At 33.1% G+C, this 26,535-nt stretch overlaps 3 protein-coding genes across 4 annotated transcripts; 1 reads left to right on the top strand and 2 right to left on the bottom strand.

The window, feature by feature from the left end:
* Positions 1–163: 163 nt before the first annotated feature.
* On the bottom strand, positions 164–3,394 carry LOC121787998 (short-chain dehydrogenase TIC 32, chloroplastic-like). The gene is made up of 8 exons (XM_042186851.1): positions 3,054–3,394; positions 2,110–2,341; positions 1,897–1,976; positions 1,641–1,794; positions 1,309–1,387; positions 1,104–1,191; positions 965–1,011; positions 164–547 (listed from the first exon to the last, which is right to left on the bottom strand). Exons 1-8 carry the CDS (start codon positions 3,256–3,258, stop codon positions 329–331), a joined length of 1,104 nt encoding a protein of 367 aa, XP_042042785.1. The 5' UTR covers positions 3,259–3,394; the 3' UTR covers positions 164–328.
* A 7,958-nt stretch (positions 3,395–11,352) lies between these two features.
* On the top strand, positions 11,353–15,072 carry LOC121787829 (FKBP12-interacting protein of 37 kDa-like). 2 transcript variants are annotated; one of them, XM_042186673.1, is made up of 14 exons: positions 11,353–11,513; positions 11,617–11,668; positions 11,762–11,823; positions 12,065–12,132; positions 12,297–12,333; positions 12,459–12,546; positions 12,636–12,700; positions 12,791–12,868; positions 13,579–13,626; positions 13,917–13,970; positions 14,145–14,306; positions 14,432–14,501; positions 14,618–14,673; positions 14,764–15,072. In XM_042186673.1, the coding sequence occupies exons 1-14, from the start codon at positions 11,487–11,489 to the stop codon at positions 14,953–14,955; spliced, it is 1,059 nt and encodes a 352-aa protein (XP_042042607.1). In that variant the 5' UTR covers positions 11,353–11,486; the 3' UTR covers positions 14,956–15,072. The 2 variants fall into 2 exon arrangements, with proteins under 2 accessions (XP_042042607.1, XP_042042606.1); XM_042186672.1 differs by having other exon boundaries at positions 14,597–14,673.
* An 80-nt stretch (positions 15,073–15,152) lies between these two features.
* On the bottom strand, positions 15,153–18,294 carry LOC121787828. Its single transcript, XM_042186671.1, is given in 11 exon segments — positions 15,153–15,290; positions 15,568–15,668; positions 15,671–15,785; positions 15,965–16,191; positions 16,543–16,821; positions 17,068–17,160; positions 17,239–17,366; positions 17,452–17,509; positions 17,637–17,733; positions 17,889–17,994; positions 18,158–18,294. Coding segments are annotated over 11 exon segments (1,389 nt in total). The 5' UTR covers positions 18,238–18,294; the 3' UTR covers positions 15,153–15,185.
* Between the last annotated feature and the right edge of the window lie 8,241 nt (positions 18,295–26,535).

The raw sequence follows: 26,535 nt of genomic DNA, 5'->3' as shown, positions 1-26,535 counted from the left end.
CATATGTTCTAATTACTCCCTCCGTCCCATAGAGATAGTGCAAATGTTTGAATGAAGTAAATTTGCTATATAGTACTATTGACTTCGTTCTATATTGTTCATAAGTATTTTAATCTTACAAATGTTTGAAGTGGAAACACTGAATAGTGCAAATTAAAGGGGATAAAAGGGGAAAAAAATGTTGTTGTTCGAATTTCAGATCAACAAAATACATTTATTATTGTTAAACAAATATTTATCATCACCACAAGAATGGAAATATTGAAATCTAAAGCTAAAGAGTGCTTGTATTATTTACATGCCTAAAAAGATTATGTAATAATTAAGATCAATTTGTAGAGGCTTCTTCTCCTTCTTCACCACATTTTCCCACTGGGAGAAGGAATCTCCTATGCATGAGCGCACGCGTCTGCTTCCATAGCTTCCTCCCATTGCTCTCATCATTGGCCAGCGCTGAGCAATGGCTCTCGTTGCAGTCTGCGAAATACTTGCCGCTCATGCCTTCAACTTGCGGGCTCAATGCAACGTAGCACGTCGTGGCCGCCCCCTGCACCATGAGATACATTTAGGGGACGTTTACTTTGAATGACTTTAACGAGCACCAAAAAACAAGAATCTTGAGCGAAAGAAATGTTGTAATGGGTAAAATATCCTATTCCATAAAAATTAAGGACATACGCATAAATTTGTTTTGGTACGATGCATATATTCTAATATTCCGAGTTCCGAATTTTGAGACAATAAAGTGAAGGGGCAAAAAAGCTTTAGGATTGATAAGATTTGTGTGCACATCAGCAATACTCTTGGTGTATGAAGATAAAAGAAAAATGAATATTTTATTAAAGATTAAATTCGGTTGGATTGGACGAGGTAGCATATCAAGATAGGTTAAGTGATAAGAATATTTAAGGGAATCAAATATAAATACCTTCTAATTTTCACCAAGACAAAATTACAAAATTACCTGTGATGTTGACTTGAGCAATTTTGATGCCACAAAATAGAGAGAATCTGGGGAAAATATTCCAATCAGGAGACAGTAAAGTTTAGTTTGGACACACAAAAAGAAAGATCAAATCCTAAAATAATAATATTTTGCATGCCTGTAAGAAAGCCTCTGTAGTCTCTGGTAATTCCAGTCTTGATTATCCCAGGATGGACAGCATTGATAGTCACATTTGCTTTTTTGGCCTAAAGATTCCGAAAATAAATAAATTTTAAAAAGAAAATACAAATTGGGTCACACAGAACTACTCTGTTATGTAAGCAAGTTCCATCAAAATGTAATTTTTTTGGTGAGTGTTGTACCTTGAGCTGTCTTGATAGTTCCTTGGCATGTAGTATGTTGGCTAGTTTTGATTGAGCATAAGCTTTAGTCCCGTTGTAGCTGCATGAAACAATAGTGTAGCTTATGAGGATGTTCAATTGCTCAAAATTAACTTGTCTCAAAATTATCGAGATTGAATTGGCCCAAGAATACCCGATATTAATCGTCACTATGAAGACCAAGAGTAATCAGTATATGGCATTGTCCTGGATTTAAGTATTGAGCCATATTTATCTAATCGAATAATAATAGTAAATTTAATCTTAATCTAATTCATCAAACTAAACACCACACCGTAAATATATTTATTTACCTTTTTGGATTGAGCAATTTCATGAAGCTAAAGTGCTTGGGATTGACCCAATTGTGAATCACAGATGAGACATTCACTATTCTCCCCTCAATGCAAGATTCTGCTGCTGTCTCCACCATTTTCCCAAGTAGCATTTCTGTCAGCAGAAAATGACCTTCCAAATACAAAGTAAAATTTCAATACTGTTGCTTTTACATCTTTCTTAATTAATTATAACAAATCTGAAAAAAAAGGAGCAAAAAAGACTACATATTACCTAAATAATTTGTGGCAAAGGTAAGCTCAATTTTGTCCTCAGAAAACTCCAACTTCTGAGAATATTTGCCAGCATTGTTTCTGCAACAAAATAAATAAATAAATTTATCATCACCCTCTTTTCAATAATGCCCATCACAAAAAAAAAGACCACCATCAAGAAAAGCCAATAACAAAAGTAGACAAACAACAGAAAATAAAAAAGATTAATTACATGAGAATGTGTAGAGGCAATCCTAATGATAGAAACTCAGAACAAAATCTCTGAATAGATCCAAATGAGCTCAAATCAATCTCCAAAATGATAATCTCAGCTTGTGGGCTCTCTTTTTGTATGCTTTCCTTCACTCTTTCTGCTTTGCTCAAATCCCTTGCTGGCATCACCACTCTCACTCCTCTCTTGGCCAGCACTCTTGCTGTCTCTAGACCGATCCCCGACGTCGCGCCTAATTCATCAAACAACACAGATAAAACATGAAATCCATCATTTTAATGACTTGGGCTCTCTCAAGATTGCATTTTTCTTGTTGGGAATTAATGATAATTTTGTTATGACATGCAGAAATTATCTATTGCCAAAAACAGCTTCTTGGAATGGAATCTTGGGAGCTAATCTAATGCATTTTCTTGAAATCAAAATTTAAAAACATTACCTTTCTAAATTTATCTCAAGATTGCATTTTTCTTGCCAGGAGTTTATGATATTTTTGTTCATGAAACAACTTCATTGGAATCTTGGGAGCTAATGCATTTTTTTGAAATCAAAATTATTTAAAGCACTAATTATATATCTCTCTTGAACCATCTCAAGATTGCATTTTTATTGTGAGAAACAGTATATTTTCATGACATGCAATAAATAATGATCCTGTTAATTACAGTAGAAACAGAATGACACTATACATATATATACTTCTTGAATCTTGGGATCTAACACATTATTGATTTACCAAACTTATTGGTGAGAATCACCAAAACATTAAAAAAATCATCTTTTCTTTAAAAAAACACGTGATTCTTGGCAAGAATTAATCAAATTAACCACCTTTTCCATATCCCCTTTTTGTGTCAGTAGATCACATAATCTATCCATGAACAGGTCCACACAGAAATACCTTAAAACTCATGCAAGAGAGAGAGAGAGAGGGAGGGGCTGACCAGTGACAATTGCAGTGAGATTATTATGAGAAGAAGGCATTGAATCCTCAGAAATTTGTTGAGCAGTAGTTTTGGAGCCATAGCCACTTGGTCCAGCAATTCCAGCCAAATATTTCAATGTAGCCTTCATTTCAGGGCTCAGATTCTCTACTTTCAACTCCAATATTCTAACTATTGTTGAAATCCATATATATATAAAAGACATCAAATTTCATCAACATTCCATGCACCCTCTCTAGCACGTGTCCATTACTCAAACGTGTGACATACGTTGCAAAAAAACCAATTTTTTTAATTAAATTTTTTGTGAGTTGGGATGGCTAGAGAGTGAGGAAATATATAGTTAGATATATTGATGCAAAATTAGGTGGTCCATTGACTAGTTGGATGATTTATGGGAACATGTAATTGTGAGAGTCTACTGTTGAGGGCAGTTTTTTCTTAGTCTTTCATGATTGTTGTCTGCCTTTTATTTTTGTGCTTTTGGTGGGCTGTTAGAGATTATTGTCTTGGGGCACATTTTACTGTTCCAGATGATGTTTTGTTCAACCCCTTAATGCTAGGTTTTCATTACTATTTACTGCAATAGAGGATTTAAGTGGGGTCGGGGTTGATCAACTCTACTGGCGCCGGCTTATTAGGGCCGAAAATTTCTATTAAATTTGATTTTTAGAGTTATAGCCGACTTCATGGTATTGTAGCTTCGCTTCAATTTTCAGAGTTGTGTTCAGTTATGTTCTTTACCTTCACTGAGCTTGAGATTTTGAAAATCTTTTTCCTTGATAATTTGATTTGGTAAGAGCATCCGCATCGCCATTTCGATGCGGGCTCGGACTCGTCTCGGCGAGACGAGCCAGCATCGAGATAGTGATGCAGCCCTCCTCCCGTCGCGTCGCGTGTCCCTCTGCCTCGATGAAGCTGGTGAGCTCTGGCGCGAGGCGTGACGCCCACTCTCCGGCCCGCGAGTGGGCGTCGTCATGTTGACGCAATAAATAATTTTCTTTTTTAAAAAAATCGATTTTTCGGAAAAAAAAAATTAAAAATTAAAAATTTAAATTTTTAAGTGTGCAATTTTTAATTTCTAGTATTTTAAATTATGTCTTTTTATTTTTTTTAATATTTTAATTATGTGTTTTTTTATTTTTTTAGGATTTTAAATTGTAATTTTCTTTTATTTAATGAAATTTGTGTTTATTAATTGAATTTGTTGGAAATAAAAATAAAAAATGAAATTGAATGAATTGTTAAGGGATTAGATGGTTAAGAGATGGAGGGTCGCAGTTGCTGTCTCTTAGTTAAGAGATGTGGTAAAAAGTGCAGTGGGGCCCATGAATAGTTAAGGGATGAGACGGTATTGAGACAAGGATGTGGATGGCCTAATGGAGACTTTTGTATAATACTATTTAAAATTCGCTAATACGGAGTACTCCCTCCGTCCGCCATTAGGAGTCTCATTCCTTGGCGGCACGGGTTTTAAGAAATGTTAAGAAAAGTTAGTGGAAAAAAGTTAGTGGAATATGTGTCACACTTATATATATTAGTTTTAAATGAAATGTGAGTGAAATGCGTTAGTTGAAGGGGAGACCGTATTACTATTTACGGTAAAAGTGAACCGAGACTCCTATTCATGGACGGAATAAAATGGAAAACGGGACTCCTATTCGCGGACGAATACTAGTACGAGGAATTTGACTTTTGTGGCATTTTTTTAATCTTTCTTTCTAGAAAAATGTTTTAAATTGAATCTAGTATTCGAAATTAAGGAAAGGTGCAGTGTGTGTTTGGATATCGTTTTATACGATATCTTTCCAACCACTTTCCATGAAAACGCATTTGAAAGGTCAAACTTCTATTTATATTCCTTTTTCAGCAGGTGATATGCGAGTTCTATTCTAAGTACTAGTTTACGGGTCGGGTCGGGTCGGGTCGGGTCGGGTTGGGTCGACTTTGTGGTTTCTGTTATCCATTTTTTATTGTTCTAATATTTTTTGCTTTAGTCATTTTGGCTTTACTGATGTCCTTAACTTATTTACGACTGTGTAAAATATTGATTTTTTATATAGTTTATACTTTTATCAGAACTTTGTCGATTGCTTATTTGAACTCATGCTCATTACTTTCGGTAAATTGAGTTGATTTTTATTATATCAAAAAATATCAAACATCAATAATAATGTTTATTTTCTTTTATAAAATACTAATATGATATTGACTCACAAGATAGAGTTACATTCTTATTTCCTAGTTTTCATTTTCCTTATTATTTTTTTAAATCACTATATATACATATACTCTTTTATCTTTTTTTTTTCATTTGACATCTTTTAAGTGATATACTTAGTACTTAATACTTTTAAACTTGGCTTCAAAGCAAACTATAAGTATGAAAAAGAAAGAGGAATAAATATGGTCTCCCATTATTACTGTTATAAACTTTTTTTTTATCCTTTCCACTTTCACTCAAGTGGTTAATGAAAATGTTTGTAAATTGACAAAATTGATATGATAAAAAGGAAACCGAGTGGGCTAGACAATTACCCCTCACACGTGTTATTCTCCAATAACCCATTATTATAATTGGCCCTTAAGTCAGAATAAATCTATGGTGAAAATTAGGTCATAAAATCTTTTTTATGGTCACTCGTGATCAATTTTTTTCTTTTTTAGGAGTCAAGAAACAATGAGAGCTAAAAATGACAAAATTACTGTGTTGTTTTAATCATTATATTGAATAGCTTCCCCTACACAAAATTAGGGGAAATTTATTTATTTTATTTAGAATACACATATTAGTTTATAGTGAGTGATGAAGTAAATAATAATGGAGTGATAAATAAAAATAAGAAAATCGTGTGATTTCAAATCGACACCGTGAGAGAAAAGGGGGATTTGATAGGAGAAAGTAACATAGAGGGAGGTGGTTTGTCGTTGGACTCATAAACCTTCTTTTAAGAATGAGAACTATATATTTAAGCTAGCATATGAAAAAAAGTTAAACTCAACTTTCTTATTGGAAAAAATAAATTAACCTAAGTTTGGTATTTTGACATACATTTACTGTAAAATATGATAGATCAAGAAAGATGAAATCTCTTCATCATATTTTACAATTTTGATAGTCCTATACTTTTTTATTTCATGTTATCTAGGATGAAAATATGGAAAAAATTGAGAAAATATTACATATATAATTTCCATGATAGTTCTAAAACTACCATATTATAATTTGTCATGAATTAGAGTGAAAATGGTGAAAAAGTGATAAAATGGTGAAAATGTGGGAAAATGATGAAAAGAATAAGTATGGTAAAATATACTGTATAACATTAACCCTTAATTGTTAGCCAACGCAAGAAGTAGTAATAATTTAGATTGATTATTAAACCAAAATATAGCAATATAATACTCCATCCGTTCTATAGTAATGGAAGCGTTTCTTTTCGGCACGAAAATTAAGAAAAATTGTATTAGGTGAGTTAAGTAAAGAGAAAATAAAGTGAAAAATGAAAAAGGTTCAGAGATGAAGAGAGAGTAAAGTGGATGTGGAAAAATGTGTTGATTTTTACTAAAAAGGAAAATAACTCTATTACTATGGAACGTACCAAAATAGCAAAATGACTCTATTATTATAGAACGGAGGGAGTATGAAGAATATATAATAGAGTAATACTCATATATAATACCAAAACATTTGATATTACAAAAAAAAAGGATGAGACACACAATTTTATGTTTTTATTTATGGAAAAGTAGTAATAATGTGTATGCAACCAATAGATAGCGGTGGACAAAGTACTTTTGTTGCGTGCGTGCAAGAAGAAAAAGGTTAAAAATAAACAATTTTTTATTTTGAAAAATAGCAAATGAAACAGGAGAAACCCATAAATACATAAGAGATTTCGAAATTTTATTTTCAAACCTTAGGTAAATTTAATGATGTCGAATGTTGGATGTTCGAAAGAGTGAAAGAAAGAATTTTGAAGTTGACTACTCTACCATGGGCCCAATTAGTCCCCCATTTACTACACACCTTTCATCAATATGTGTCCATATGTATAACAATTGTTGATTTATTTTGTGGTTTCTTGTATTGGTAGTAAATATTAACTTATTTTTTATATGTTGAAAAGAAGTTTATAATTACTGAAAAATGATGAACAAATGTTATCTGACACGTACAATAAAAACCAAACAGAGCTCCCAACACAACATTATCATCTTCTTAACAACACATCACAAATGCATAACACAATAAAATAGGAACAACTCACATTAAAACAACACTATCTTCATAAGTAGGTTACAAATGAATAATCCAAATTGATCGAAATCGATACACACATATTGTTGGAAGGCCATAGTCAAGATTATGAGGATGTCAATTGATAACGTGGTTACATGAAAACAATATGTTTAAAAGGTAAGAAATTTGACTTAATGAGAGTCTCTATTAATATATTTTCTACGTTCATCCCTATAGATATTCATCCTCTAATTAAATAGGTTGAAGGTTTTAGTTATCTCATGTGGCGCTTGTGTGCATGAATCGTAACTGCAAAAAAAATGATCTTAACAAATTTAAATTATTATTGTTTCACAGATCTTAAATTATCTTAATAAGCCAAATATTTTATTTGCTAAGTTCCCTATGTTGTCAAGATATTATAATACCTACATAATTCGATATGAAATTTCAACTAATTAAATGTGTGAATTGGTTGGGAGACACTTTTTACAGTGGGAATCAGATTTCATTATTTTATTTACTATAGATTAGCTTTTAAGTTTTAATAATAGCCCACTAATATGCCGACAAATCACATCATGTTATTCAATTAGTCACAAAATTACATAAGATTATGCCTTAAATTAGCCATTAACACTATATATCACAATCAGTCACCTAATTAATCAATCAAAGTAACTGTCATTAGCTTCCAATACACTGACAACTTGCACAAGTAACATTTTTTATTCACTCTTTTTTCAATACAAGAAATGCCTATAGCCAAAATTAATGAAAGCGGTACAAAAGTAGTTCAAAAAATAATAATAATAATAATAATAATAATAATAATAATAATAATAATAATAATAATAATAATAATAATAATAATAATAATAATAATAATAAAAAGTAAAAAAAACACTACAGAATTAATATACAGGCAAAAACAAATTATCTATCTAAATTTATTTTTTTAAAAAGCAGATACAAGAAAACAGAAGTTAAAGGATAGCACACCTGATGTTACGTGTATCTCGGAATAAAATTTATGCAGTTAACCCAAATTATTGTGCATAAATAATGTTACGTGTATCTCGGAATAAAATTTATGCAGTTAACCCAAATTATTGTACATAAATAATCTTTATGAATGAACTGGAATCAATTTGGTTGTTTCTGGACAAAGCAAGTGCTATGCTATGAGATCAAATGGAAAAAGTGATTGGATTTTAATCTTTTATCATGCAATTGAGGACTAATAAACACAATTATATCAAGCTTAATTTCAGCATAACAAAGTTATCAATCGTACCTAGCAAACTTAGACGGATATGATTAGAAGCTAGCTTATGACTTTTTTTTATTTAGGATAATATAATCACTATTTCCAACCTGAATTGATGCTTATCAAATTCCCAAACCAAATTAATTAAGATTCCAATCTCCCGACAAAATATAACATTCTTCCCATCAATCATTCCCCCTACAGTTGCACCTTTGCATTCAAAATTTCAGATTTTTTGGGATGTACTATAATACAAATAATATATGAATATATACATGCAATAGTATATGAATCTATACATGCAATGGCGGATATAATCAGAGTTAAGGGAACTACAGCCTACTGCCTTGAAAAATATTTAACTTACTATTCACATTTATTATTATTATTATTTTATTATAATTTTTGGTATTTTATACTATGAATTGTAGTGCAAAAGTCTTTATTACCAAAATAAAATATTTAAATATTATCATAAAATTCGAAATTTAAATTTTATACTATTATTATTGGTATATGAGGTTATGAATTGCATACACATATTTTAATATTTAAATCACGTAATTCATCACTACAATATGTACATGTATATATCAATATATGTGGTTGTGTGAGAAAAAGAGGAAGACTATATGATGGCTGGAGCAATAAAATCTTAACGGTGACACAATAATAAAGGTAGAAATAATATAATGATATTAATGAGTGCTACCTTCACGTGCTATGTGTCACTCGTGGGGCGACATCTACAAACATACATATCCAATAGAGTGATGATAAACAACCAAATTTTGTACAACCAAAATAAAGCTATATTAGTGCTTTGATATATTAATTATATATTAAAATAATAAATATAGTTAGTGGACAAGTTAAAAAGATTTAATTAGCCTTCAACTTCATTTTCAATTTTTTATTTTTATATTTAAATTGCCTCTCTATTGCTTTTCAAATTTGAATTAAAGTATGCATTAACTAATTTTATGGTTCCAAAAAATAAAAAAAATTTATACACAAATCATTAATATATGAACATAATATTATGCACGTTCCATGTATTGTATATGCGTCCATATATTTTAATTAAATGCATAAATAAACCATTTTTTTCTTAAATAAATTAATTTTTGGTTATACAAAATTTGGTCACATAGATTTATTGTATCCAATATCCACTTATACATAACTCTTTATTCATATACAGAAATATTATACCACTATGAATCTTACTATTTTATTATACTAGTACATTTATTCAACAATTTTAGTGAATGATACAAGTTTTAAAATGAAAAAATTAATAATATAAAAGAGATAATAAAAACAATTAGATCATTGATAATGGAGTAACATATAAGACTCGCCTAATTAGAAAAACAAAAAATCCTAAACATAGATAGAGATTTATTTAGATGGACGAACCAAAATAAAAAATAAAATAAAAAAGACTATGTTTCATAGATGAATATGGTAAATTGCAAATTTTTATATGGTTAAGCATTGACTAAACATGATGCTATATATAATGTATGCCACATTTATGATTCGAATCAATAAATATCATTCTTGTTTGATTTATTTTATATATTTAATTTTATTATAATTTATATATTTAATTTTATTATGATATTTTAAGAATTGTATTTTATATATTATCACATAAAATGAAAGTTTGATTAATTACAAAAATAATAATATCAATAATAATTTTATAAGTATTAAAATTAAAATAATTATGGATTAATTTTTAAACGATGTTCTCATCAAACATGAGAAACAACATTTCTCTTGATCTCTTTGTATATATAACTATTATTGATTTTGTGGGTTTGTAAATTATAGCAGTCGAGCCAATCAAGGAGGTATAGTTTCGAACATTCAATTCAATATTATAATTAGAAAAAACAAAGAATTAGTATATAAACATGACACTAATTGTGTAACTATAATTTGCAATATAAAAAGAGTGGATGTTCCCTCTAATAAAATTTCCTAGATTCGCTTAGATCAATTCGATTTGGGTAATTTAAGACAAGTTAATCTTAGCAATCAAACATCAATCTATATTCTATTTCATTAATTTAAGTATATTAACAAGGCGTTTTCTATAATCAAGAACTTAAGATACAACTTTTTTGTCTCATGTACAACTCTTTTAATAAAGAAGCTGAAATGTTGGACCAATTAATTCAACTATATATGTTGGTAGCATAGCTTTAAATTAATATATCTAGCAACAAAGTTTGAAAGTTTCTTCAACTTTTTGGAGAGCATGGAGAAAAGGTTTGTTGTCTTCTTCACCCACAGCATCTCACCAAACAAAAAGTGCAAATTCTTTAATATAGCAAAGAAACTATAAGAAAACTCCAGTGCCCAAGCACACAAAATTGGGCACAGCAAAGTAGATGCTATCAAGATTTTTTACTATATGTCTCGTTTAGTGACTTTAGTCATTTGAGCAAATTCACTATAAGAAAGTTATAAATAAGTGGTCAACCACTAAGATCAATTTTAGATAAGCATATTAAGGAGTATATCCTTGAAGACAAAATTTTAATATTCATTTCCTTCATGGGCCGTTTCACTCTAGCCCATTAGTAACCATATTAATTAATTTTATTGTAAGATCAGTCCAAGTCATCCATAAAGGCCCATGGGCCTAGACCTTACCTCTTAAGTTTTTTTTCAAGGGGATAATTTTTCATCTTTAAAAGAGGCACAACATCTTCCAGTAGTGGAGTGCCACGTGTAGGACGCAAGATATAAAGGCGATTGTAACCGCAGACGATTGTAACCTTGATCGGCTTCGCTCCACTGTGGCGCATCCCACTATGCTCACCGCTACACCCTCTGCAATTCGATTTGCGCTCAGCTAGGGTTCAAATTTCAGCTCCTTCCCCGATTTCGCATTCGAATTGCAATGGCGTCACGTGACCATATCGACGATGTAATATTCTAAACGCCCACCGCTTCCTTTAGTTGCGGTCCGTTAATTGTTTCGATATTCTCTCCACGAAAACGAGTGTTTGTTTAACATTTGCAAATTGCAGGAGGATGATTTCGGCGGCGATTTTGCTGGGGAAAATGCTGCTAGGCGTTCAGGTTTTTCGAGCTAACTAATTTAATCGAAAAATGCCAATAATTTTCGTTGATTTATGTCATTGCTGCTTTTTTAAAACTGGTTTTGTTTGTTAGGAACTAAGAGAAGCTTTGGAGATCTTGACGATGACGAAGACGATATTTTTGGCTCAAAAAAGGTGCCCTTTTGCTGCTGTTCACTATCGTCTTTGTTTCTTTATTTTGTTATATTCAGAGATGTGCAATTTGGCTGCCTAGGATATGGATTTTGAGGCTTTCATTATGTTCCTCATAAATGCAGAAGAGTGAAGAATAATGCATTGATTAATTTTAATTTGTTTGAGTTGTGTGCCTTACAACTGCTAGCATCTGGTTTTTAGATATTCAAATTTGTCTCTGATATGTTTGTTTACACTTAAGGCTAATCTAAAGGTGGAGGAAACTGCTCCTGGAGTAGCAACTGGGATGATTTTGTCTCTTCGTGAGAGGTATTGCTACTTATTAGATAAACGGAACATTTTTCTTCTCCTAAATAAGAATCGATAAACTGCATTGGCTGTATGTCTAGTTATATAAACCACAAAGTTTGGCTGTATTTACTATAGCTCGATCTTCTGAGGCTAATTGGTATAGCCCTGGATTTTCTTTGTAGTCTCAAGAACTGTCAAGATGAACTCTCGAGATGCCAGGTATATATGTAGGAGATAGCTGAGAGGTTTTGCGAGGATAATGATATTTCTTTCTTTTTTACAATTTGCTCTCTCAAAGGGGACATGTTTTAACTGGTAACACTTTCTATGATTTTGGACTTCAGACGAACCTTGAAGATGCTAAATCTGAGATTCAGCAGTGGCGCTCATCTTTCCAGAATGAGTCTTTCATACCCCAAGGCGCAACTCCTGGTTTATTTTTTGGAACTCTCTTGTGTATATAGTTGATTTGCAATTGTGGTATTGTTTTAGTTACGTTGTTGTTTTTGCTTCTTGGTCAGAACCAAGATTTGTGGTCAGCTACCTCCAGACTCTGAGATCCTCTGATGAGTCTATGAGAGAGCATGTATGTTCTTGATCTGAATTTTGGACTCTCAGAGTTGCAAGTTTGTGCTTGATTATCTACTTAGTTTCTTTTTTATGCTTTTCTTATTAGATTGAGAGAGCAAAGAAAAAAGAAGCTGCATTCATTGTGACATTTGCAAAAAGGGAGCAGGAGATAGCTGAGTTGAAGGTGAGAAATTATTGAGCGTGCATCATCAGCTGTAGATGTTCATCTATTTTGTATTTTTCCACATTATATTATAGCTGAAATACATGCTTATTTTACATTATCTGTGTAGATGAGAGGATACATGTTATTCATCATGGTAAACTGTAGTAGTAACCAAGAAGTTTATAGGATAATATGAGTGAGCTTTATAAAATAAGGTTGTGTGACTTCTGAGAGATGTATCTTGTTTCCAGTCAAATGCTGTTAAACATGACCGTTATGTACACACAATCAGCTAAGATCTTCATGGAAGCGGGATTTGTTGTATGCCCGGGTTATGTAGTAGATAATGTTAAACTCCCAATCAATCTCATTTTATAACCTTTCCAAGCATTACACTATGTTTTCAGATGTTTCTTGCCTTTTATCTGGACTTTCTGCAATTTTGATTGGCTATGATTACCTCCAAGATAATCTATACAAAATTTAATAGTTGGAAAGAGATTGTCTGACAACTTGCATTGCATAGATACAGAGGCTGTGCATCATATTAGGCTATCAGCATTGTAGAGGTTGATAAATATAGTTAGGATCTTATTGAAAATTGTCAAATCTACCAAAATCAGTTGCTTTTTATATTACGTTTACATTTCCATTTTATACAGAGCTGATGTATTCATTGTGTGTTGCTTACTATACCTGTTCTTACTCTACTTCTTACTTTGATACAGTCTGCTCTTAGAGAATTGAGAGCTCAGCTTAAACCACCATCAATGCAGGTAAACTGGAAAATGTTGATTTCATACTATGTTGCTGCATGGTTGTCACTTTTATCGAAAAGCAAAATTTGGTAGCATGAAACTATCTCTTGCGCGTTTCTTTCAAATGATCGTAAAATCTTTCAAACTAGAAAAAGGTGCTTCTTACTTGGATACAAATGAAAATTGTTTCTTGATATTCAGTTGTTGATTCTTAAGTGGGATTTGATCACTTCTGGGAGCTTGTTAGTTATGCATCATCTGTTTTCTATTCTATTAACCTCTGCCATCTTAAAAAATATACCTGGCAGGCAAGGAGATTGCTACTAGACCCAGCTATCCATGACGAGTTCACAAGATTAAAGGTTCTGATTTATGCTCAAACTTACTTTGAGTTACTTTCTTAACAGTTATGAATTATGTACTTAACCTCCCAATAAATAAATCTCCCATCAACTATATACTAACGGTAGACATGTATTTCCGTGTAAATGATATCTCAATAACACATTTTCTTGTCTGAACGATTCTTACATCAGAATTTGGTGGAAGAGAAGGACAAGAAAATTAAAGAGTTGCAAGATAATATTGCTGCTGTCAGTTTCACCCCACAAAGTAAAATGGGGAAGATGTTGATGGCCAAATGTAGGACTCTGCAGGAAGAGAATGAGGAAATTGGTAATCAAGCTAACGAAGGAAAGGTATGTTAATATTTTTATTTTTATTTAAAATTCAAAGTTTTGGGCGGCATATAGTATGAATTAAACTAGCATTGTTTATAGAAACATAATCTAAATTTTCACTTTTCTTGTGTTGTTCATGGTAGATTCATGAGTTGGCAATGAAACTTGCTTTACAAAAATCTCAAAATGTGGAAGTCAGGAATCAACTTGAAGGTTTGTTTTTGCAAGATCTCTTACTTGTTACTGCCTAATATATAAAATCACTATCTTATGATTGATTGTAGACATAGCCAATTAACTAGCACTAGGCATTGTGTTGTTTTCCTTAGGATTGTGCAAACTAATGGAGAAAGTGACCGGGGATGTCGACAGATCAAATGAATTGGTAGGTTCCTGTTCTACACATGAAAATTCCTAATTATTGCTTGATAGAAAACGTTCGTATAAAATTCTTGCTTGATGAAATATATCGCAGGTGGTAATCATGCAAGATAAACTAGAGGAAAAGGAAGACGAAATTCGACAACTGAAGCTTCAGCTGCAGGACACTGCTGGCAATGGGAAAGACCAAGACAATGGCTGTGTAGAGGAAGAGCCAGAAGTAGCCATTGATGATGATGCTAAAGACGAGGGGCCGCCTTCTGTTGAAGTTGAAACTGAAAACTAAACAAGATTTATGTGGAACTGCTGTCTGTAATCGATGAAATTTTGTGAACTTTTTTTCTGTTTTTACCATCTTACAAAGTTCATAAGAGTGCATGACAAAGTTGGATTTACTACAAAAGCATACAAGTGTTTCATTTCATAAATGATACTAACAATCAACATTTGCATAAACAGCAAAATCTCCCAAAAACCGCTACAGTTTCTTCGTCTCGACCAAGAGATGTCCAATAGTTACTTTCTTCTAGGATCATCCCAACCTAAACCAGCAGTTCCTTTGTTTCCAGTTGCCTGAAGAGGTTCAGTCAGACCCTTTGCGCTGTGACCAAGTGCCTCCCCCTATACAGCACCATATGATGTCAAAAACCCAAAACTTAATTTGACAGAGAGCAAGATAATCGAACAACATCTGATGTTTTGTCATTATGTTATGCTAAAAAGGATGTTTACCTTAGGCTAATCTACAACATACTTCGTATAACTGAATGATTTTGAACTTATTGGGTTGTGTCGATTACTCAATCTTACCATCAAAAGTCATCTGTCATGCCACCTAAGCGTAACGTGCACTATAACCTATACATATATTTAAAATTTGCTATGTTTAAGGAAGTACCTCTTTCCAGCCCATGCCTTCTAGAATTCTTCTTGCATAACTTCCTTCCCCAAATGACATGCTTAATGACTCAGCTGCTGCTGCCGCCTCTTCGGCCGGTAAGTAGGAGATGATGGAGCTGAATCAGAACTATTAAGTGAGTTCTTCTGTCCTGGACCCACACCAAACCCACCGTGCAGAGCTCTTCTCTCAGCAGCCCGGTCCCGATAGATATGTTCCTAAAATCCCAAAACACCAGAGATCAGGATGAAGGCAATGATAGTTCAACGATGTATACATCAATAGACTTTAGTACCTAATTAGGACTTTAAAATCATACACTCATCATTATAGGGGACTATTTATAAGAAGTTGTATAGTTGAGAACTCAAAAGACTAAATATGGCTATGTTTTTACTTTTTTAGATTGGGAAAGCTTCATCAATGGCAGGGATTTATCTTTCAGAACACCAACACCTTCCAACCTTCCGGATTCAGGCTGCAGCTCAGATTTTTGCAGCTTCTCAATGTGATCTTTGATGGACAGTTGTGGAAAGCCCCAATCTTTAGTAAGGTTGGACGCATCGTGAACTGGGGAGGATGCCAAATACTGCAAGCTAGGATTCCTCAATCTGTATATCCGGCCTGTGAGAAGAATAAGAAACATGTTTATAACTAACTGACGCTACAAAACAATATTACATAGATACTTATCCTTACTATTCCTTCAGGAAAAGATGCGAGTACAATATAAGTGGGATCGATTTCTGGAATCCACACTATAACCTTATGCAATTCCAATACATAAGTTACCACCCTTTCTGTGCTTGCTGGAAGAGTCAAAACAAATAGATATATATTTATATTTCCTTAAATCACCTTATCTTTCCATTAGATGGTTTTAGTGTATATGTCACAGCAAATATATCCTCGTCCAATTTAAGTCCAATTGTCGGTTGATCTAATCTAATAGAAGGTATGGAACAACAGGCAAACCTGATGTCACTCGTACCATATCAAGGTGAGCTTCACATACTGGTGCAGTTTTCAGTATGCCACCACCTGAAGGAACTGACGGGTGAAGCTTGCTAGAGGGCTTCCTCAATCTGCCAACAAGCCTGAATACCTCTGTCTTTCCATCTTTCTTTGTTCCTCGAACCAACGCCCAATCCCACAAATCCACCATTTGCACACCTGACATCCACTCTTCATCTGGTCCACTTACTTTTACTTGGCCATATTGAGCACGCCAGTTTTCTTCTTCCTCAGTCGTACCTGATAGAAACAAAGTTTATTGAAAAAAGTGAGTGCCCTACAGTTACGCTTCATTCAATCATGAAAGCCCATGGAAAATAAGCATTTCCACGCATTCATGCACATATGAAGGACATCATATATTGCTGAGAATCCTAAGTCATAAATGGGTGTGACTGAAATGAGGCAGCAGCAGATGAGAACATTAAACGTAATTATGTAAAGCACACAAAGTTTTTAGTGTACAATTACGCAAGTAGCACACACCTTCATCAACAATTTTATCACTAAAGTTCCTCCAAAAATCAGGATCATCAGGGATCCATTCGCCTTCTTCCAGTTCCTCAACATCATCACATCCTGCACATTAACAAAGTAATAGCTCATGAAGTACCATCCAATGAACTCACTCTAATCACCAACAAAACTTCCACCAACCTTCGGCTGGTGCAATTGGGATATCAGCACCATCAGTATCCACAGGCATTGTAGAGTCAGAACCGGCAACATGAGCCCCTTGACTGGGATAGCCAGATAAGAACATATCTATAAGCGTGTCTTCCAACCTGCATTTGAGTTGTGGCTTAGTATGGATACTTCTCGGCCATAAATCATTCGTAGTGATTAAAGATGGATCAAAGGTGAGCAGACCATTCCGATGGCGGGGGTGGATAGTCCGATTCCTCGTTGCCATTACATGCTGAAGAGTCTGTCTAGATACAACCACAGAATGCAAAAAAAACGCGTGGGTAAATAAAACATCACTATCGCTACAGCAAACAATAACAACTACTAAAGTAAAAACGACATTATAATGCAAAGATATACTCTTTCACCTAGAGAAGTGTTGGTTGAAACTTCTTTTCCTTCCATTTGAGCTTCAGATGTTTCACCTTGGCTATTACCGTTATGCATTCCCACTTGATCCCCTGACTGAGATCAACACAAAAACGATTCAATTACGTTTAATCTCCACAAACAATTACCTAATCCAGCTCCACCACAACCAAATCTCAAGAACAAAGCTCCAAAAAACAATCTTTAAAACAAAATAAAAATAAAAAAAACCTCAATTTTCAAATGAATACCTGACTGGAGTCAAGAAGCACATAATTCCCATCTTCAAATTTGTAATAAAGCCCATCTCTGCTATTGTAATACCACCCTGCTTGCGGGTCATGGTAAAACCCCGTGCTGCATCAAAATTCAATACCTCAAAATCTTCTCTTCCCAATTTCTTTTTCTGACACTGATTTATACATCGAAGAATTGCAGATATATACAAAAAGGCCTAAATTTAAACAATTCGAAAATATTAAACTTGAAAATTTAAATTTTCGAGCGATTCGAAAAGCACCTGGCGTGATAATAAAGCTGAGAATTATCATCCCACTGGAAACCACAGTCGATTTCCGGCTGTTCATCGTCTCCCGCCATGATTGATTCAGCTCTCGATTTTCACCTCTTGTTCTTCATTTTCACCTCTGCAACTGATTATTTTGTGTTACAGAATTGGTTGATTGAAGCCCATTTGAAGCCCAATATAAAAGTCCATTTCAAGTCCAATATGCTGTTTAAAATGGTAAATCTAGCCCAACTGAAGCCCACTGTGGCTGTTTTTTGTATGTATGTAAATTACTTAGTTTGGTCAAATTTTAATCTAAAGTGTATCTTTTAAATTTTTAATGACAGTCTAAAAAATTTGCAATTATTCAATGAGATTTTTTTTTTCATGCAAATGCAATGTTGAGTAGGTACATGCTTGTAAATTTTTTTGATGGAAGAATAATGGCGCAAACATGAGAAACTAAACGACGTACTAAAAACTTAAAATAAAATAAATAAACTAATCAGAGGAGACAATTGAGAATTTTAAACTTCGTAATTTTTTATGTTTTGTCGATATACACAATGAAATTTTATTCCACCTTTTATATTTTATTTTCTTGCTTTGAATTTTTCTATAATTATTTTATAAGTTGTCAATAATATTAAAAATCGTACTTAATTAATTAATATTAGCATGTACATGTATGCGTCATGTCATGAAAATTGCTCCACTTAGGCCACTAGAAAACTTCAGATTTGATAATTGGAAAATTTTCAATATTGGTGATTTATATATCCGTTTTTGTAAAGAGTGGGATTCGCCATAATACTAACTTTGGCATATATTTGGAAAATTAGTAGGTAGATCTTAATTAATGTAACTTATTTTACAAAATAAATCACAATAATTCCAATAACATACAATGCGTGGCTATAGGATTTATCTCTAAATATTGATCTATTTGAACTACAAAAGCTCAAGCAGCCGGAGCGTAATCGTAGCCACCATCGTCATCGTCGTCATCACTATCTCCGTCGACCTCAAACAACGTGACTGTAGAAGCGTTCTTGAATCCATCAACAATATTGTTCATATCATTTTGATATTTCTTGCACCACCTACATTTTGTCTCCGCAGACATTTGAGGCATATTTTAGTTTATAGGCGGTGAGAAAAATAAGAAACAAACCTATCTATGAGTTTTGAATTTTGAAGGGTGTGTGATTTAGATTTGGGAAGAGTAAGCATGTGTATATATAGGTACGTATGTTCAACCCTAACCCTAGAAAAAGTTATGTGGCCATTTGAGTATGCTAAAGGTTAATTTACAAAAAATGTGGTTCTTCCTTTTTTGAGAGTTTTCACAAATAATAAATTGATAGTTTTCATATCTTTTGGTTTGGAAAACAATGTCCTAGGATATTTTTTTTAGTGGGAAAAAGAATGTATTGGGATAATTCTTGCAACATAAAAAGGAATATTTTCAAAAGTAACACAAGATGTTATTCTTTGATACATTTTGAAATAGTGGAAATGTAGTTGTGAAATAGTGTTGCCATTGTGTCTTTACCACTACCAGCGGCGAAGCCAGAAATTTTAAAATGGGGGCCCAAATTATCGTTAATATTTATAGGATTTTTTTGATGTACGTGACAACGGAAGTTCGAAATAATCAATATTTTCAATACTATATAATGGATGGAAATGAATTTTTTATGATGTTTAAATGTTATCATAGAAAACATCAACGTAGATATAAATTATACTAACAAATACTAGAATACAATAATTATTTTCTATATTTTTTTTATTACAATTATAATGATAGAAGAAAGCAATTATGAAGTGAATAGAAATTATGTTCCAAAACAAAATAAAAAGTAAAAAGAAACAAAAATATTCACATTATGCTTAATAAATAGCAAGAAGAATGACAAAGTTGCATAAATAGAAAGACATAAAGAAGAAAATAAGAGTTGCAGAGAATAAAAATGAATATAAAACGTTGTCCATCGGAATCGAACTCGGGACACATTGGATAAGTGACCATGTCTCCGACCAACTGGACTACCGAAACCTGGCCCCAACGTAGCTTCGCCACTGACCACTACTACTGATTTTGTGTGTGTGTGTGTGTGTATTTTGGAGTGTAGTGAAGGGTGTGTTTTTCATTTGATGCTTCTATGTACGAGTGAGATTCAGTGAAATAAGTATATATTTCACGTAATAATTAAGAATAATGCATACATACGTTAAATTTCATGCATGAGAAATTCACGAATGATTAGCTACTAATGAGATTCAAACCTAGGTGTTTATTCACGAACTCGTCGCACATGAAATTTAACTTATTTAACATATGCACGCATAATTCGTATTTATAAATCATTCTCAATTCTTACGAATATTTATCATTCTCATTTGAGTCTTCCCGTGTATCGAGTAAGGGCATGCGTGCGTAAGGTTTTGCATGTGCATAGCTCAAAGAGAAGGGGTTTGCTTGTGTGAAAGTGTGAATGGCTTGAAAAGGTGACAAGAATAGCAATCGTCGACCTCCACCTCAGATATTATGTGCCATATCGGATTTGCTATAGTTTTTAAAAGTCTTTTTTATTGTTCTTAAAAACAAGTGGTCTGTTTGGATGCATACTTTTGTTCGGAAAAGTAAATTGAATTTAGTAGGCCAGGAAAAAGAGAAAAAAGAAGAATAATACTTTTCCAAAATAGCATTTGTTCTTGAAACACGTGCCAAATTTTGATCATTGTGGCAACACAAACATCAAACTGCGGTTGATGAAAGAAAATTGTGTTGTCATAATGCCGGTATACTTTATTACTACAATTACTTATATTATTATTCATAAAAATAAAAGTTATGATACTACAATAGCAACATGAAATTTGTTTAAAGTGTGGTCGTCTTGCAATTTTAAGAATCAATCAGAAAAATTATAAAATTTTGATTTGTCCTCAATTATTCCATAATAAAAACATTTTGAAACTGTATGTGAAATTATAATATAATCGAGATTTTATACGCAGACGTTACCACCGATGAATTAAACAATGATATATCTTCGTCAAGAAATCAAACAACATCATTTGATTGAAAACTATAAACAATATATAACATGTAGTGGACTAGAATTTTTCAACTTGAGATAATTGAGAACAATCGAAATTTCATGATTTTTCTGTTTGTTTTATTTTCTTCTAGGTTTACTAAGCATTTACACTTGTGTTCTTAATGTAGAATCTACCGTATGAATGAATTTGAAACTTTAATAATATGAAACTTACAATCTCAAATTTTGAATGATAGAAGCCATCCAAAATAATAATCATTCATTTTTATATATAATGAAGTTTTTTTTAAAAAAAATTAAAGATAGAGATTATAGTTGAGATAACATAACTACAAACAGAAAAAATACTAATACGAGTTGAAGCTCCAAGTCGATAATTATTTAATACCTAAAATCGAAAATCTAGGTTGCGCCACAATATGAATTTATAAACAATATATTAGTATTGCTTAAATTAAAAGCAATTAATACAACAAAATTGTACTCTGGTGGAAGTGTGCTTGATATATATTGAGTATATATAAGAATATAGAAAATAGAAGTGCATATCACACGTAGTCACGTAGCTCCCATGCATGTGCACCTAATTAAAATCCGCATTATTCTAATACAAAAATTAATTATTTTCTTATATTTCATGTCACCACCTTCGACTTATGTTAAATTAAATCTTTGTCATAGGTTACTATCACCAAGATCTCTCATTACGCCGACATAATAAAAATATTATAATTGGTTGACGCAACTAAGTAAGATGTCCAACTTGGTCTTTTTTGACATGAATTGGTGACAACAAGCATAATTCATTCAATATACTGATATTTTTCATCCAATCAATAGATCGGGGGTTCATTCGATTCCTTACTTGCAAATACAAAACCTAGCTAGCTAGCTTGTAATATAATTTATGCAAAACATCATTAAAATTAACTTGCTCTAGCCAAGTCCATTCCACCTTCTAATATCACGCGGCCGGGGCATAATCATACACTACATCATCACCATCATCATCGTCTCCGCCACCTTCGATACACATAGTTGCAGAAGGAAACCTGAATCCATCAACAATATTGCTCATATCATCGAAATGCTTCTTGCACCATGAGCAAGCGGTCTCTATAGCGACTAGGGACATTTTTGATATATTAATTGAGTTTGTATATATGTATAGAAGGTGAGAAAAATGAGAAACAATGTATCCCTAGCTATGGGTACAATTATATTAAAGAGTGTGACTTGCCTATTTGGGAAGGATAAATCATGCATATATATATAGAAATGTGTGTGTGTGTGTGTGTGTGTGTGTGTAACCTCAATAAAGGTTTTGCATGTGTAATTACTCAAAGAGAAAAAGCCTTGCTTGTGTGAATGTGTGTATGGCTTGATTTGGATGCAAGACTAGCAATTATGGATGTCCACGTCAGATATTATGTGCCATATCAGATATTTATTTGTTATTTTGAAACATAGTAACGTAGTATTTAATTATTTATTTTTATATGTGTGGGGTTCTTAAATTGAATTTAGTATGTAGGCCTACCAACGGATTGAAAGTGATCATAAAAATAGAAAAATTTTAACGACTCAAAGAAGAATATATTCTAAAGTAGCAACATGATTGTTTTTTTTATCATTGTGAGTGGCTACACAAACATGCAAATTGAGGAATTTAGTTGTAATTTATTTCAATTGGCTATTGCATGTCCGTGCTTTGGTTTACAAATCTATACACGTTAATTATATAAAAATATTTAATTCTAAATATTTCAAACTTATCTTATTGTGTCGCCGTAATTTAAAAAGTTGTTTGATTTCCAAGCATAATTGACTGTTTTATTTTGAACTTCGGTATTTCCTAACCTCTCATAATTTACAAACTGCATTCCATGATTTTCAATTAATTAATTATAGTTACACAAGCTCCTCGTCACGTAATTTATATGTACAAATCATGTATGATTAATTTCCAATAATTTTTAAATTAACAATTTGTGTTGAAATTGAGTTGAAAAACGTTTCGAATGGCATTCAAAGTATTTTTAATCAATGTGAAAAATGTATTTACAAGGTATTACTACTATAATTGGTAGTTGGCATGTTTTGTGTTGAACACGTTGTCATTAAGAAAATATTTTCATTAATTTGCTGTCAACGTCGTCGGGTATAGTTAATTTTAAAACCTCGTCGTGAGTTACAATCACCAAGATCTCTCATTACACGACAAAATTAAGATATTATTCTTGATTGACGGTTTAACACATTATATTCTTGTTTTTGGGAAGATTAAGACACACATTCATTCCTCAGTTTCACTTAATTCAATAATATGAGTAGTACTTATCATATAACCATTCAACTTTTTGCTTCATACGTGTCGGCTTATGAGTTTTATTAGGGGTTAATTAACTGCCTATAAAATCACGTCAAATTCTGATCTCTCTCGTACTTTTCAAAATTCAAATCATAAATGTAACGACCCGCTAAATCGTTACCTACACGAAAGAATAAACCACGTATCAAATACACTTTCGACAACAAATCGAGACGAAAAGTTGGATAAGAACCGCGTCACATCAGGCACGTTTTCCAAGTGGATAAGAATCACATCGCATCAGGTAGGGATGTCAATCGGGCTGGCCCATCGGGTTTCGGGCCAACCCTACTCGGGTTGCGGGTCAATCGGGTGCGGGCTAATCGGGTTGTGATTTCTTTCGGGTTATAAAAGCTCAGCCCTAACCCTAAAAGCTCGGGTTTCGGGCTAGCCCAGCGGGTTAATCGGGTTGCTACCGATAATATTAACATGCGATCAATCTAATAAATAATGATTAAAATTACTAATATTCATACAATGTAAAACATTTAATTATGATATATTTAAGATATATGCTTAAACTCAATCATAAACATGATCAAATAGTAATATTTGAGATATTTTGTAAAATTTTAATGCATGTTTTAGAAATTTAAATATATTTTTTTGTGAATTTGAAGTTTTTAATTTATTTATCAATTATTATATTAATAAAAATTAAATATATAATTTGTATATTTAATATAAAATTGAAAGTTATTTTTTTAGTTAATATTAATCAATGAAATGTCGAATTGAGAGTAAAAAAATAGAATAATAGAAATTTTATCGGGTTTTCGGGCCAGCCCATCGGGTTTTCGGGTCTGGCCCTAATGGGTTGCGGGTTAATCGGGTGCGGGCTAATCGGGTTGTGATTTTATCGGGCTAGAAATTTTCAACCCTAACCCTATAAATTTGGCGGGCTATTCGGGCCAGCCCACGGGTTACGGGCTACATTGACATCCCTAGCATCAGGCACGTTTTTCAACGCCGCATTAATTACGCGTCACATCGAAACGAAAAGACGTGAATTTTTGTCTTTTATGAAAAAAATTTTCTATAAATACAACCTCCTTTCATTTCATTTCATTTCTTTCGCAATCGAGAATCCGAGAGAGAGAAGAGAGAGGAGGAGCCGATGGCGGCGGATCCGCGACGGCGGATTCGTGGCAGCGGCGGCAGCGGTGAAGGGAGAGGGACGAATCGTGTCAACGTTTGTTTCTACCGTTCGTTTTTCTTGATTCAAGAAGGTATAACTAAGATTTTCTTCTCATCTCCTTCATTGAAACTTTATTCTTGAATCCTACATGCATATAGAGGGTGTAGGAATCATAGATCGCAAAGTTAATCGGTGGGAAAGTGAGTTTGCTTGAGAACTTTGATAGTTATGCGATTTTTGATTAAGTTGTGTGAAGTTTGATTTGAATCCTTGGTAAATGATCTAAGTTTATGTGCAAACATGTTAAGAGAGTCTTATCAAGCATGATTGTGTGTTATAAGCATGAGAAAATTTTGTTTGGATGATTGTGGAAGAAACCCTAATTTCGAAATTTTGAGTATGAAAATTGTGGTGTTCGGTTAGTGGATTCCGACGTGTATTTGACTGACCAAACGGTCGAATTTTGATACGAAAATTTTACTGAGTAAATTTGAAGGTTATTTCTGTGTCTCGTATAAATTTCAGCCCTTTTTGTCGAAAAATGAATTTTTGAAAAATGTTTGAAGTCGACTGCGCAATTCTGCCAGTAACGTGTGTTCTCGGCCAGAATGTTTCGAAATCTGTTTGACCGACTAAATGACCTCCGTTTGATGTGATTCTTGAACTAGATGAAAATTTGAAGTGTCTTCTGAGTCTTGTGAAAATTTCAGCCTTATTGGACATCGTATGAATTTACGGTGAATTTTTCAAATGAACTGCGCAGTGCTGCTAGAATTTTATGTTCCGATCAGAGAGTTGCATAAATGTTTTGACTGACCAAATGATATGATTTCGGTGTGAAATTTTAACTGGGTGAACTTGAATGTGTCTAATGTGTTGTGACCAAATTTTAGCGTCATATGAGGAAGGATGAATTTTTGGTGAATTTTTGAAGTTGACTGTGCAATTCTGTCAGAAAATATATTCTCGACCAGTAGGTTACGTTTCCGAATTGACCGACCAAAAGGGGGTATTTTGATATGAAATTTAAACTGGAAGTTATTTGATGAGTCTACTGCATTTTGGTAAAGTTTTAGCCCCAACGGAAGTCGGGTGATTTTATAGTGATTTTTACAAAATGATTGCGCAGTTCTGCCAAATATTTATCTATACAAGATGACTATATTGTTATGTTATAAGTGATATACATGATTTATATATGGGTAAGAGAATGATAAAAGGAACGATAGGACATGCATGATAATATAAGTTTACGAAAGGCTGATCTGTTTTGTCGTTGGCAAGGGTGATTGAGTATACGTGAGCTCGAGGAACGAGGGTTGCCTTAAATGGATATTGAATGGTTTAAGCAAACGAGGTGGGCTTTCTTTTACTAAACTCTTTTACGCTTTCAAAAGTATGATTATGGAGAAATAAGGGTGGTTTAAAGTGTTATGTCATGCCATGATGTTTTGTTTATGAGATTGTTGCCTGATGCCTAGTTCGTCTGAGCTTGCTCCGTTAGGCTATATGGCTGTAATGAATGAATGAAACGAATTCGGGTCTGAGTAGGGCCGCAAACCCTATCAGGCTGTGTACACAAGTGGGATCGTGAGCCGTCCTTGCTAGTCGGCCGGTCTCGTGGGCGAATAGTGTGGCCACACTTTCGTCGCACTATGGAAAGAGAATGTGATTGAATGATTGATGAGAAAGTGGGGAGATTGATTGTCTGGCCAGACTTTGAACTGTTTTTGTGTTCTCGTGATATTTCTTAACTACACATAAAACTCGAGATCACTGGTATGGATGACATAACTGTTTTTATGAAAAT

The sequence above is a fragment of the Salvia splendens genome, chromosome 22, assembly GCF_004379255.2.
Source record: "Salvia splendens isolate huo1 chromosome 22, SspV2, whole genome shotgun sequence".
Taxonomy (NCBI): Eukaryota; Viridiplantae; Streptophyta; class Magnoliopsida; order Lamiales; family Lamiaceae; genus Salvia; species Salvia splendens.
This window is presented reverse-complemented; position numbering and strand designations above follow the sequence as displayed.